General features: G+C 44.7%; 1 protein-coding gene across 1 annotated transcript in view; it reads right to left on the reverse strand.

The window, feature by feature from the left end:
- The window catches only part of SNX29 (sorting nexin 29), a gene marked incomplete at its 3' end in the record, with an annotated part of 1,499,164 nt that overhangs the window by 645,368 nt on the left and 838,584 nt on the right, over positions 1 to 15,212 (reverse strand). Inside the window, exon 10 of the mRNA XM_082261720.1 lies at positions 1,904 to 2,032. Coding sequence (XP_082117846.1) covers positions 1,904 to 2,032 — 129 coding nt within the window. The remainder of the gene's footprint in view (positions 1 to 1,903; positions 2,033 to 15,212) is intronic.

Genomic DNA, 15,212 nt, shown 5'->3' on the forward strand with positions numbered 1-15,212 from the left:
TGGCTTGGAGAGTTCCCAGCACACGTCAGCAGTGCAAATCCCCGCCAAGCAGACAGTTTGCATAGAAGCCAGACAGTGCTGTGGGACTACAAGGACCAGTCGAGAAAAGGCAGTAAGCCATCCACCTTCTGCACACCCCAGACAGGCAGTATATTTAGACTGCCATGTAAAACAAGCCTGGGAAGGAAAAGCAGTAGATAATAATGCTGTAATGAGCACTACAAACACACAGTAACTTATACTGTTATACTGCTATGATATCCGCTAACGGTGACCTATCTGCCGGGGTCCGAGAATCTTTTAGCGGATCATCTGAGTCGAAAATTCCTAGATCACAATGAATGGGGCCTCAACCCCAAATAATTACACAGGATTTTCAAAGCTTGGGGAACACTGAAAGTAGACCTAATGGCATCGGAGAGGAATTTCCAACCTCTGTGCTACTTCTCCTGAACCTGGCATCCGCAAGCCCAGGGTCAGGATGCCTTCTCCAAACCTTGGAATTTTCCTCTGGTTTATGTGTTTCCTCCTCTCCTGGTAGTTCTCAAGGTTCTCTTGAAGACCCAGCAGGAAAAAGTAGCGGCCATAGTGGTGTTATTCTTCTGGCCCAGAAGGTTGTGGTTTCCGTTGGCATGAAGGATGAAGATGTGTCAGCCGGTCATCCTTCCACCCTGTCCAGATCTCCTACTACATAATGGCATGCATCATCCCAACCCCAGGAGACTGAAGTTAGCAGTATGGAGATTGAGAGGGGATGTTTAAGACCGAGTTAAGATCGAGTTCTGGATACCTTGCTGCTGGCTCGAAAAAAGACAACCAATAGTACCATCGGGTTTGGAAAGCATTCACATGCCTGTCCACAAAAAAAAATTGGAATTTTGAGTCTCCTTTGGTCTCTAACATACTTGAGTTCCTCCTAGAGGGGCTGGAAAAAGGCTTGACCTATTATTCCTTAAAAGTCCAGGTCTCTGCCCTATCGGCTGTTTCAGGAGTTAGATGGGCTCTCCATCCTCTGGTGGTCCTTTTTTTTTAAGGTAGCAATAAAGAGTAAACCTTCTTTTAAATCCTTTTTTCCAAAGTGGGATTTGACGCTGGTTTTGAAGGCCTTATTAGCTCCTCCATTTAATCTTGCCTCCTCGTGTTCTCTGTTTCATTTGACATTAAGAACTACATTTTTGACTGCTATTGCCTCGACAAGAAGAGTGTTTGAGTTATGTGCATTTTCTTCCAAGGAACCATTTTGTTTGGTTTATCCAGACATAGTGGTGCTCAGGCCTGTTCCTAGTTTCCTCCCTAAGGTAGCGACTTCTTTTCACATAAATTGGGAATCAGTTCTTCCATAATTCCCTGAAGATGAGTTGGGAGATGAATGGAGAAGATTGAACCTGGTCCATTCTCTCAACCTACCTGGACCAAACCAGAAAAATTTGGCCGCAAGATCAACTTTTTGTCTTTCCTAGTAGACCAAAAAAAGGCATGGCATTACCACCTAGAGTTGTGTCCTCCTGGATCGTCATGACAATTCAGACTGCGTACAGGACTTTGGATCTTCCACCATCCTTGGAGGTCAGGGCGCATTCTTTGAGGGGTGGAAGCTTTCGGATCCACTGTTATAGCGGTGGCTGTCAGCCATTAAAATATTTTGTAGCATTGGATTATGGTTTTGTTGATTTGTTTATTAAGGTTCTTTTTTCCCTCCCTGTTCTGTTACTTCCCATTGTAGGCTGACATGAGGAGGTCCAGGAATATGGAAATTTTTTTCTCTACTTATCGTCATTTTCCTTTCCTGTATCCTCCTCATGTCAGCCGAAGACTTACACCGAGTTATGTTTAGGTCTTTTACAAAGTTAACCATGGAACTCTCAAAATGTACTGGCACTATTTCATGACAAAAGTAACCAACCTTGCCAAGGCTTTGATTTTTGCTGCATGTCGCTCTTCCTGTTCTGTGACTTTCCTACTTAGATTGTCGATTTCCAGCCTTAGTATTGAAGAATGCTCCATCTCAGAATCAAGCAGATTTCTCAGTGATCTGGAAAAGAGAAAGGACCATCTGAAAAAGAAGATAAAGATGTCTGGAATATTGAGTACTATTTAATTCCTTAATCCTTAATTTTTACACTGTTCTCCATCATTTTGCATGGACTCATTGTATCTTCAGAGCCCATCAAAGTCCTTCCATGTGTCATTGCATCTTCAGTCCCTCCTGAGACACCATCAGTCCTTTCATCCTCCATGTGCCCTCAGCCAACATCAAATAGTCCCTCCATCCTCCATGTGTCCTCAGTCATCATTAGTAAGTCCCTACATCCCCAATGTCTCCTCACTCAGCCACCATTAGTCAGTCCCTCCCTCCTCCATGTGTCCTTACTCAGCCACCATCAGTCAGTCCCTCCATCCTCCATGTGTCTTCAGTCACCATTAGCCAGTCCCTACATCCTCCATGTGCCTTCAGATGCTGCCAGTGTTCCCCATTCTCCATGTGCCTTCAGATATCACCAGTGTCCCCCTGCCATTTGCTGTTATGTAACCATAGCAATTAAACTAAGATGTCAGGTCTCTTAAAGAGACCCTTCATGGTGAAAGATCACAGTCGGGATGCATGAGTATTTATGAATGAGTGAGATCTATATTATTAAGGTGAGCATGCATCAGAGCGCAGTAAGGAAGGGTGACATTGTGATAGAAAATCTGAATGCATGGTTCCTGGACACCGGTGTAACAAAGGACTGTTTTGGAAACACTCTTTGACTGATGTGGATGGAGTTTGGCACATTTTTGCACTTTTATGGCTTTATGTGTATTATCTTCACTAGAAAGTTGTTTTTTTTTTTTTTTTTATTCACAAACATGATTGATCAATTTAAATCTTTATTGCATAAGAACATTGCTTCACATTCTCTACTCACCATTGGGTAAGTTGTATACAATATCTCACAAAAGTGAGTACATCCCTCACATTTTTGTAAATATTTTATTATATCTTTTCATGTGACAACACTAAAGAAATTACACTTTGCTACAACTGGTTACCGCCACACACAATTGACACCATATGAACTAAAAGAGTTTATCTTAGCCTCTTCAGACCACAGGACATGGTTCTAGTAATCCATTTCCTTAGTCTGCTTGTCTGCAGCAAACTGTTTGCGGGCTTTCTTGTGCATCATCTTTTGAAAAGGCTTCCTTTTGGGACAGCCATGCAGACCAATTTGATCCAATGTGCAGCATATGGTCTGAGCACTGACAGGCTGATACCCCCCCCCCACCCCTTCAACCTTTGCAGCAATGCTGGCAGCACTCATACATCTATTTCCCAAAGACAAACTCTGGATATGACACTGAGCACGTGCACTCAACTTCCTTGGTCGACCATGACAAGGCCTGGTCTGAGTGGAACCTGTCCGGTTAAACCGCTGTATGGTTTTGGCCACCATGCTGCAGCTCAGTTTTAGGGTCTTGACAATCTTCTTATTAAAAAACATGAGGAAGGCAGCGCAAGAACCACACCGGGATGCAATGGATAAGGAAGTCAGGTGAACATCCAGTATAGAAAGGGTTAACAGTTTATTGGTATTGATAACCGAAAAACAAAGTACATAAAATGCTTACATCCCCCTGGGCTGGAGTGGACAAGGGCACCTGGCAGCAAGCAACACGAGTGCGAGGAGGTCAGTCTCCCAGGACTGCTGAGCAGTGTGTGCACAAAGCCGGAAACCAGCCGGAGCGAGAAAGAAAGGACTCGGCTGTAGTTCTGTAGCAGTGACATCAGCCGGACAGGCGCCACTTGCGGGGAAATACCAGGAACCAGGGTGGAACACAAGCTATATGGTTGCCATGACTACATGTTTCGCGCTATGCGCTTTATGCTCGTTGGCTAGCAGCAGAAAAACCACTGGGGAGCCTCACAGGCTTATTTCTATCCCTCCACCCTAAAGGCACCCCAGGAGTGCCAGATTTGTGATTATTGCTTTGACTTCTGGACTGGATTCTTTCCTATGGCTGCCCTGGGTGCGAATCTCTTTACTGAGCCATTAGTTGGCTAACAGCAGAACAACCGCTGGGGAGCCTCACAGGCTTATGTCTATCCCTCCACCCTACAGGCATCCCAGGAGCGCCTGGTTTGTGATTATTGCTATGACAATCTTCTTATAGCCTAGGCCATCTTTATGTAGAGTAACAATTTTTTTTTTCACATCCTCAGAGAGTTCTTTGCCATGAGGTGCCATGTTTAACTTCCAGTGACCAGTATAACAGAGTGAGAGCTATTTATAGGGTAGGGGGCATGTCCATGTGCTGAAATGTTTCAATTGGCTGTCCCCTTCCCCCTGATGGCTGTGTCATGGGTCAAAGTTCTCCCCAATGTAAACTAATATGGCCGCCGCGGACGACGCCATGTGTTTGCAAATTTGGCGGGTAACAAACAAGCAAAATTCGCCGAGAGCCCAACGCCAGGCAAACCGCAAGGCCATCTCTACCTGTCACATATCCACAAGATAGCAGTAGATATGAAAGGTATTATATATAGGTTTCAAATTAAATGTTGGAGCAGAGCAGGTGACCATATTGACGCCTGGGGGCCCTGTTGTCCGGACTCCCACGCGCTGGATATGCCCCATCGGGTGGTTTGTGTGGAGAGCAGGTCCTCGCCAGTGTCTGACGTAAGTCGGATGGGTGGTGGACGTTCCAAGCATGCGCGATGGATCACTGTGGCATCCACGCCTCCTGAAGGCATGTTATGCACGCTGGAGGTGAAAGGCACTATAAATAGACCAGACAAAATGGCTCATAGAGCTTGGCTTCCTTCTGGAGACTACATGGAGAGACACAACAAGTAAAATACAACCACTTATTAAAGCGAAACGAGTAAGCAGAGTTGCTATGATAGTAATGTATCTGATTCCTCTCTATTTCAGAGTGGATTAAGCCTTGTAACACCAGGGATTCTGTTTAAGTGGTCTCTGATCTTTAATTTCATACTACACCTGATGCAGATCTCATTAATTTGCTTGTCTATGAATTAAAGGTAATTCATGAATTGAAGGTAGTTCATTCACATGCACTACTTTATATACACCTTTCATGTATATATATTTTATATATATATTTTTCTTTATTTCATACGATCAAATATTAATTTCATTTTTTAATATATTCTTAATATTACACTGTTTTCACCAACAGCCTTTTTTGTATAAATTTTTAAAATTTTTTACAGTTTTTTCACCTTTTCATCATTTTTTATTAGATGTTTTGGCCACAAGATGGCATTTTATTTATTCACAACAGGATGTGTGTTCATATCAGCCCAATCTATGAATAACGAGATGTGTACAGTTATATGAAATACATAGTGCTTAAATAGGTATTTGTAATGTTCCGGTACCTTTGGTACCCTAAATTACACTTTCCACAAGTGTATGCGCCCCACCATTTACTTTTGGAAAGGTGCGCATACACCTTTAAGACTGGAGCTGTCATCACTCAGCGCCGGACTAGATGGCTATTTAAGGCGTCGGCTCTCACTCACATGTGTTCGTTCAAACACCCTTATCTGGATGCTAACCTTGCTTGAAGCTTCCATGCTTGCAAGCTTACTTCGCTGACGGAACCTCGCTGCGCTGATCCCTGTATCCCGCTACTGGATCATCCGCCTCTCCTGAACCACCCTTCGGCTGTATCGCTAATAGTGCTAAGTACCCCGCAGGGGAATTCTCTATAAACTTATACTAAGCTTACACTATCTAGCTCTGCATAGTAGAGACTGTTTATCACATCTGCATAAACTAGATTGCTAGCTCTTGAGACTACTGCTACTTTTCTGCACTGGGTTGATCTCTTTTGTATGTCCACCTGCTATTCTATCATCTGCTATCATACAACATTGCTAAAGCTTCCTGCATCCATCTGCTACTGTCTCACCTTCAAGTGTCTATCACCTACCACCTCCACTCAACCTATCCCTCAACCTTCATCATTGTGTTACCACATACATAAAGTCACTCTAAGAACCAGCTTGCTAATTGTGTGTATTTACTGGCTGAAATAAGACCTTCCACACATGATGAGTCATTGAGGTTGGGAATGGTATCTCAGCATATCTCTTACATGACTACTGACGTGGAACTATTTCTGCAGCTGAAAATCCACACCATATAAAAACGCAGGAGCTTTACAGTATTATGTTTCAATATAGGTATTTTTTAAATTGTGTAATTCTCCTCAATCTTTGTGATTAATACACTGTACTCCTCCCTATTTCTTATAGTTTTTAATCATGAGCGAGGTATACTGTCTCTAGTGGTGGGTGCATGATATAGCCCGCAGTGGTTCGTTTGCACTAAGCTACCATAGAGAGGGATAGAGTGCAGGGTAGTCTATCACTTCCTATTGAGTGAGACCATGTGATGATACTACTTCCGCTTCCGGGTTGGTGGTTACCATTGGCAGATGTGATGACACTGCTTACACTTCCGGGTTGTCGGCCATCATTGATGGATGTATACAACCTTTGTCTCCACGTTGCTTCATCATTGGTGGACGAGGTTGTCACTCACCTAGATGTGGGGGTACAAATGGCGTGTGAGTTGTGTCTGGAGTCACGCCCAGACGAAGTCTTTTGATGACGAAACGTTGGCGACTCCAGACACAAAGTCCACACGCCCCCTTACGGAGCCGGCTGCTTTACATTGCTTGATGCTGCTTTGGACAATTGCGGGACGCAGCACTGTTCTATGTACCTGTTTTTTACCTTCTCATTGTGAGTAGTATTCTTTTAATAAATTGGATTTTATATGTTACGGAATTACGCTATGGGCTTTTATTCTTTTTATATACTCATTCATATATGATGGAGTGATTATGAAGCATTGGAGCTTGACAACCGCTGGTGACATTGGTATAACATCTTGCTGGGAGAGGCTGTCTCATTAAATTGAGTAGCCAAGGAGTTCTGGTAAGCTGCTTGTGATACTTGTGCACAGAGGTGTCCCCATCCTTCACTTTTCCCTGGGTGTCACTGAAAAGGATTGTTCTCAACACCTTGCATGCGGATTCATTTTCATTTGCATTTCTGTTTTGGGACTTTATTCAGTATTTTGGACACTATTTAGCTTATATTGTATATGTTTTTTTTGTGGTTTTCCACTTGCCACATTATTATTCAAATTATTTTAGCGCTGCACTTTGTGTAAAGATTTTGGTTATTGATCACTGTTAGTTGATTTTGGTGCTAGCTGCTCACATAATTCATATCGAATACACTGTCATTTATTTAACTTAGCGCAGGAATTTTTTTCTCCCCTTTTATAATGACAATTATATATCTGATTATCTCCATAGAGGGTATCACTCTGGATAAAGTTGCCTTTTGTGGTATACCAGATGCCTGTTTCCAAACATTTATACTCAAATCTCAGGTGTCTCCCATGCAGTTTTCCTTTATGTAATGCTTTACAGGATTATAGGTTTGAGGTAATATTTTTATCCTCATTCCTTTTTTACTTACCTGCCGAGAGGATTTGTCCCCTTCAGAGAATTGTTTGCATGTAAGCACCATTTTTTGATGTTTTGATGCCATGTATTGTTCATACATTGATGAATATATTTTTAGATACTAATATCTGTTTCTCCAAATAGGAGAGTATTTCCATAACTCCTGAAGAAGCTGTTCTAATACAGTGAAACATGTAGAGATATATATGGAGAATTGCTTGTCACATGCTCAAAAGTCATATGTTGGGGGGGCGTGGCTTGCATGCGAGCTGAATGGCTGCATGAGCTGAGAGCTCCCTGTAACCGGCCAGAGAATCCACCTGCATCGGGGCAGCACAAGTAGATCCATCATACCATTTTGCTCCGTACATCTCTCTAATCGTCTGGGGACATGGCTTCACGCAAAAGAAAAGAAGAAAGGGGCCCTACAAAACTTACGGCCTTCTTCTCTAAGCTGCCCGCACAGCCTGGGAAGATCCAAGATGGCACTGCCGCGCCTGCAGGCGGGGGAGACGCCGCGGCCTACACAGACTTACCTGATGCGATCCCCCTGGTATCAGAAGCCCTGTCACCCAGCTCTTCAACGACCTCACCTCAATGAGACTGAGAATCTCCCAGAGAAACGTCCCCATTGGGAACTGAGGGGGCACTGTCTCCGCACAGTGCCACACCGCAGGGTCCAATAACATGTTGTGAATAGCCAAAAAAGGGGGTCTTAGGCTGGATCATCAAGTGACAATCTGATAAGGAGGTACCAAAGGAATATATGTTAAAAATAGAACCATAATCATGTAGTAAGAATCATACAGCCCAAGAACAAGGTAAGAGAAAAACTAGATGTGGGGGTTGGGGCCCAAGGGGTACCAGTAGGGTCCAAAGAGGTGAATAATAGAAGGTAAAAAAGAAGAAGGTAACAACCATAAACCAGTACATAAAGTTATGATACCAAAAGTGAAACAAAAGCGTAAGGACAAAAGGGGGCACCTGGTGCAAGGAAATGTGAAGATAATACCCCAATAACAGGGATGGTAAACCAGTACATAAATTATGAGACCAGAGGTGAAGCTAAAAATGAAAAAAGGGGAACATCTAGTGCAGAAAGGTTAGAGAGTGAAAACCCGGTGGTGAGGATAGTGCACATAAATGATAAAACAAAAAGTGGACCTGCATTGTGGCATGGGCAGGGACGGCTCCCAGCGTCACGTTTTTCTGGGAGATTCTCAGTCTCATTGACAACCAACACTTTATTGTAAGCCATATTATTTTTTATTTTTTCAATAATATCCATTCTTGGATGCATGATTGTTTCCTTTCACATATATATATATTATATATCTTTTAGAAATGTGCCTGCTCCTGATGAAGTGATACTATTTTCACGAAACGTGTTGAGCCATGGAGGCCATTGAACCATGGAGGCCACTCCAATCTTTTTTGCCATATTCAACATGCATCCCAATATCATTACTCAATGCTATTTTATAATTTTTATTTTTTTCTGTCATCATTTCCAGAATACATCTATGGTTTTATCATGTCATTTTTTTGCATTATTTATGTCACCTTTTTATTTGACTTGTATTTATTGTACTCTATGTTATCTGCCATGTACAGGTTAATAAATGCATAATGATCAACCCTATGCTTCTATATGCTTACCAGCAGATGTATATGTGATATTGTCATCATTATGTTCATTCTGGTTACACCTCACGCAAAGTCCCAAACATTTTTTTGAACACCAAGTATTCTTATTTTTTCATACACTTCTACCCTGCTAAGGAAAAAATCCTACAAATGTCCAGAAGACTATGCACATTGCCAGCTCCGTATGCGGATATTCAGCTGTATGCAGACCTTTTTCAGCACACACTCCAGCAAAGGCGGCAATTGAAGACCCTGACCAAGGCTCTCTTTAATCATAAAATCACCTATAAATCGCGCCACCCTGCAACGTTACTTGTCACGCACAACGGGATCCCCCACACTATCTCAACCATTGACGGTGGGAAACTTCACTCCTGGGGTATCATTCCAGAACCTCCCAAGGGATTTCACGATGGGCCAAGGCAGTCTCCCTCACCCAGATCCAGGCAACAACAGGAGCCTACTAACCGCAGAGCATAACCGTGTGTTCAGCGCTACCCCTCTTCAGCGTAACATAGTCCGGCCGGGCTACAACTAAGTGATTACTTTTTTTTTCCGAGTGCCTTGTTTCCACCTAGGTGGAGTACCCCAGATTCATCATCAGCAAGCCCAAAAAGGGTTTCCACTTGCTGATTGTTTGCACCTTATAGTGTTCAAGTCACCGAGCATATTGATCAGCTCCAGTGCCTTTGCAAAGTTGTACACAGTTCTTTGTTGTAACTTTCTCTTTCCTTAACGGGAGCAACTTTTGTTTATTTGAGCTTTTTGATCATCTGCCGCACTTCAGTATCTAGTGTTATTTCGCCTGGTGTTGAAGACCCCAGAGTGACCACCATTGACCTCCACCAAGAGAACTTACCGTCTCCTCAAGAACTGAGATTCCGCCTGTTGTGATACGAACATTCTCGTCCAGCATCACCTCCCCTCATAAGGTAACTGTAAACTTCACCTAAAAGCTGTAATTGACTCAGACCACACGCCCTTCTGAGGAGTCGTCCTCTCCCTCCACATCCCAATTAGTAGGACTTTCCCCCCACCTTCCCACCTGCCAACTATCATGTCCTTCAACATTGTGTCCATCAACGCCAGAGGTCTGAACCACCCCGCAAAGCGGGCCTCCCTGTGGTCTACAGCCAACTCCCTCAAAGGGGACATCCTCTGCGTACAAGAAACACACTTCTCCATTTCTGCGACTCCTAAATGCAGTCATAAGCATTTCCCCCACATTTATCTGGCTTCAGGGGAAAAAGAAACGCAAGGGAGTTGTTCTGGCTATTAGACATTCTCTGGCGTTCCAACACCATGAATCTATCTTGGACCCTAAGGGTCGCTACATTATCCTCAGATGTTCCATAGACAATCGACAGTACACTATGGTGAATCTGTACGCACCCAACAGCCATCAACTGTCATTCATTCGATCTGTAATCCGTAAAGCAAAAGCATTCCAATTTGGCAACCTTCTTGTCTGTGGGGACTTTAACCTAGCTCCGGACAGCACTATGGATTCTTCAGCTACTCCCAGGCGACACAATTCTTCCTTGTCTAAATTTTTATGGTCCAATGACCTCTATGACGTGTGGAGGTGCTGTCATGCAACGGAGAGGGATTATTCCTTCCTTTCCCCGTGTCACGGCACCTACTTACGCATAGATCTTTGTTTCTCTGATAAGAAATTGTTAGAATGTATCTCGGCTACAGAGCTCCACACGGCCACCTGGTCGGATCACTCACCGCTGAGTGTCATGATTTCCCATGGCTCACCAGCATACTCTACTTTTATGTGGAGACTGCACAACCACCTGATTTCCAACCCAACCTATGTTAGAGAAATCCAAACTCACCTTGACAACTATATATCCGACAACTTGCGGCCTTACTCTGATCCATTGGTCGTGTGGAATGCTCATAAAGCAGTCATAGGAGGGATGTTTATGCAACTGGGAGCTAGGGATAGGAGGAGGAGGACACAGCAGATAGATAATATCACACGCAAGCTTTCTTCCCTAGACTCGCAAAACAAACAAACCCCCTCTCCTATTCTACAGTCACAAATGTTTGCCCTCAGACAGGAACTCAGAGCTTTCCTATTGGAAAAATGTAGCACTTCTCTCAAAAAATGGAAAGCTACCTCATACTCTACTAATAACAAAGCCACCAAAGCGATGGCCCTCTGTATTAAGGGGCAAAGACTTAAATCCAGAATTCCCTATATGTACCACCCTAAATCGAAGGCCAAAGTTGCTTAAACCCAACCTTATAGCCGACGCTTTCAGCTCTTATTACGCATCCCTCTATAACCTCAAGGATGACTCAACGACACACCAACCCTCTCCACATGACATTAAATCCTTCCTTGACCACATTAATCTGCCAACTATCACTACTCCTGACCTAGAGTCCCTCAACCTTCCTTTCTCAGACCTAGAAATTGCTGACGCCATTTCTACTCTCCCCAACTTGAAATCCCTGGGCCCGGACGGCTACTCGGCCGAATATTATAAAAAATTCCAATCCTCCTTAATTCCTCTGTTGCGTGGGGTGTTCAATTCTGCTGCCTCCTCCTCCTCCTTCCCTAAGGAAATGTTAAGAGCTATGGTTGTGACTCTACCCAAACCTGGAAAGGAACCCAATCAGCCCCAGAACTTTAGGCCTATATCTCTTCTGAACATGGACGTAAAGATCTATGCCACGTTGATAGCTACTAGATTAGTGGACCTCCTTCCCGCCATAATTCATAAGGACCAATCTGGCTTCACCAAAGGCCGTCAGGCGTCAGACGCCACGAGACGTGCTATCAATGTTATCCACCACGCGGGCCTCTCTGGGACGCCTTCTCTGCCCCTCTCATTGGACGCAGAGAAGGCGTTCAACAGGGTCCACTGGGGATTCTTATCAGCTGTCCTCCACAAATTCGGTATACATGTTTTTTTGCATAACGCCATAATGGCACTATATTCCACTCCCTCGGCAACGGTCCGCACTACGGAAGCAATCTCCACCCCGTTCAATATAACAAATGGCACTAGACTAGGGTGCCCCCTCTCCCCCTTGATTTTTAATATGATCATGGAAACCCTAGCCGAACACATTCGCTCCAACCCTAAAATTTCAGGGATGCACATAGCAAATCAGCACCATAAAATCAGTCTGTTCGCGGACGACATTATTCTTATGGTTACTAATCCTACCGCCTCTCTGCCGGAAATCCAGAGGACTCTAAAATGGTTTGGGGAAGTTTCATTTTATAAGGTTAATGAATCCAAATCTCATATTCTGGGCATAAGGGTGGATGCTACAACGAGTAATCTTCTTCAACAGCAATTCCCTTATGTGTGGGCAGACCGATGTATATCCTATGTAGGAGTACACCTAACAGCTTCCACCAAAACACTATTTACGCATAATTTCATTCCAGCCCGCTCCACTCTCCAAGACAACCTCAAGCAATTGGCTTCCTCTGAGTTTTCCTGGCTGGGAAGGTTGGCAGCGTTAAAAATGATGTACCTTCCCCAACTGCTTTATTTGTTCAGAACACTCCCAATCCCAATACCGCAGCAATATTTTAGGTCTCTACAATCATTACTCTCTAAGTTTATCTGGCAGGGCAAGAAACCCAGATGCGCGCATATTAACCACTTGCCGCCCGCCGTCAATTGACGGCGGAGCGGTGAGACCATTATTCTGGGAAGACGTCATATGACTCGATCCCAGAATAGCAGGGCAGGCGCGCGATCGTGTGCGCACCGCCCTGCACTGCCGGTGTCGGGGTGTCCCCGGGACACCCCCCGTCACCGGCAGGGGGTAAACAGCCAATGGGCATGGCTGTTTCCCACGTGATCGGCTGCTGTGTTCCAATGACACAGCCGATCACAATAGCGGAGCCCGGAAGATGACCGCGCATGCGCGATCGGGAGCGCGCAGCGCGGTCATGTCGGTGACACTGTGTTCCGTAGGAACACAGCTGTCACCGGCGGTAGTAAACAGTCACTGACAGTGACTGTTTACTATGTGATTGGCTGTGAATCCATTCACAGCCGATCACAAAATGTAAACAAAGAGCAGTAACTCACTGTTACTAGCTCTTCTCCCCTCATACAGCTTCCAGTGAGAGGGGAGCAGAGCTAGAAACAGTGAGTTACTGCTCTGTGTACCTGTAAAAAGTAAAATCACACTAAAATCCCACTAATAAAGGTCCCCACACAGTCCTCAGCCCCCCCCCCCCAATTGCACCTGTCACCCAACAGTCACCTCATCAGTGCCCAGAAATTGACACCCATAACGTTCACATGTGAGCGTAGCGATCGCGGGCAGAATCACTGCGATTCTGCCCGCGATCCGGAAATCATTGCAAATTGCGGGACGCCTGTGCGTTGCCCGTGATTTGCAATAGCACCCCAAACGCTGTGCAATGCCGCGATTTCCACCTGCCGAATCGCGGTAACATCGCGCAAACAACGCATGACGCCCAAAAAAGGTACAAGAGCTTCTTTGGGGCGTCATGCGTTGTTTGCGTGATGTTACCGTGATTCAGCAGCGGAAATCGCAGCAACATCGCACAGCGTTTGGGGTGCTATTGCAAATCACGGGCAACACACTGGCGTCCCGCGATTTGCAATGATTTCTGGATCACGGGCAGAATCGCAGTGATTCTGCCTGCGATCGCTACGCTCACATGTGGACATAGCCTAAAGTTCACCGGTCACCAGAGACTGCCATCAGTACCGCCGTGCACCATCGCCCGTCACCTGTCACCCATCAGTGACCATCACCCGTCACCTGTCACCCCATCAATCACCGTCACCTGTCACCCCATCAGTCATCGTCATCTGTCACCCTATCAATCATCGTCACTTGTCACGCCATCAGTGATCGTCACTTGTCACCCCTTCAATCGTCACTTGTCACCCCGTCAGTGATTGTCATCTGTCACCCCATCAATCATTGTCACTTGTCACCTCATCAATCATCGTCACCTGTCACCCCATCAGTCATCGTCACCTGTCACCCCATCAGTCATCGTCACCTGTCACCCCATCAGTCATCGTCACCTGTTTGCCATATATATGCAACCACTTACCGACCGCCTAACGACTATATGCGTCGGCCATTAAAAGCTAAATACTGGGGTTATAGCAGCAGATAGCTGCCATAACCCCGGTATTTTTTGAAACGGCGGGCGGTCGGCTTTCAGATAAGGGTGGCCCCAGTGGCGGATTCGCCGTGGAATTACCCTTACGGTGCAGGGGAAGAGGTGCCCCCCCCCCCCCTTCTGCCACGTCCCAGACGTTTTCCCAGCTTACCGGACCCGCCGTCAGCAGGGAAAACTATCCGGTCCTGGATCCTCAGAGACAGGAAGTCGAGTGAGGGCAAGATGGCCCTTACTCGACTCTATGGGCTTGGAGGACCGGAGCTACGTCAAAAGATGTTGCCTAGCAACCGGTTTAAAGGGCCGCTTTTTTTTTCCTTTTTTCAACAATTTTTTTTTTCTTTTTTAGTGTAGTTGTGAGGTGTGAGGTCTTTTTGACCCCAGATCTCACAATAAAGAGGACCTGTCATGGCTATTTCTATTACAAGGGATGTTTACATTCCTTGTAATAGAAATAAAAATGATCAAAACATTTTTTTTTTAAACTGTGTAAAAATAAAAAAATAATAAATAAAATAAATAGGAAAAAAAAAAATTAAAGCGCCCTGTCCCTGTTAGCTCGCGCGCAGAAGCAAACGCATACGCAAGTCCCGCCCACATATGTAAACGGTGCTCAAACCACACATGGGAGGTATCGCCGTGATCGTTAGAGCGAGAGCAATAATTTGAGCCCTAGACCTCCTCTGTAACTCTAAGCTGGTAACCTGCAGAAATTTTTTAAAATGTTGCCTATGGGGATTTTCAAGTACCAATGTTTGGCGCCATTCTGTGAGCATGCGCAATTTTGAAGCATGACATGTTGGGTATCTAATTACTCGGCGTAACATTATCTTTCACATTATGGAAAAAAATTGGGCTAAATTTACTGTTTTCTCATTTTTAGTTCAAAAAAGTGAATTTTTTTTTTTTAAAAATTGCATTT

This window comes from Pelophylax lessonae (genome assembly GCF_965119305.1).
Source record: "Pelophylax lessonae genome assembly, chromosome: 6".
Taxonomy (NCBI): domain Eukaryota; kingdom Metazoa; phylum Chordata; class Amphibia; order Anura; family Ranidae; genus Pelophylax; species Pelophylax lessonae.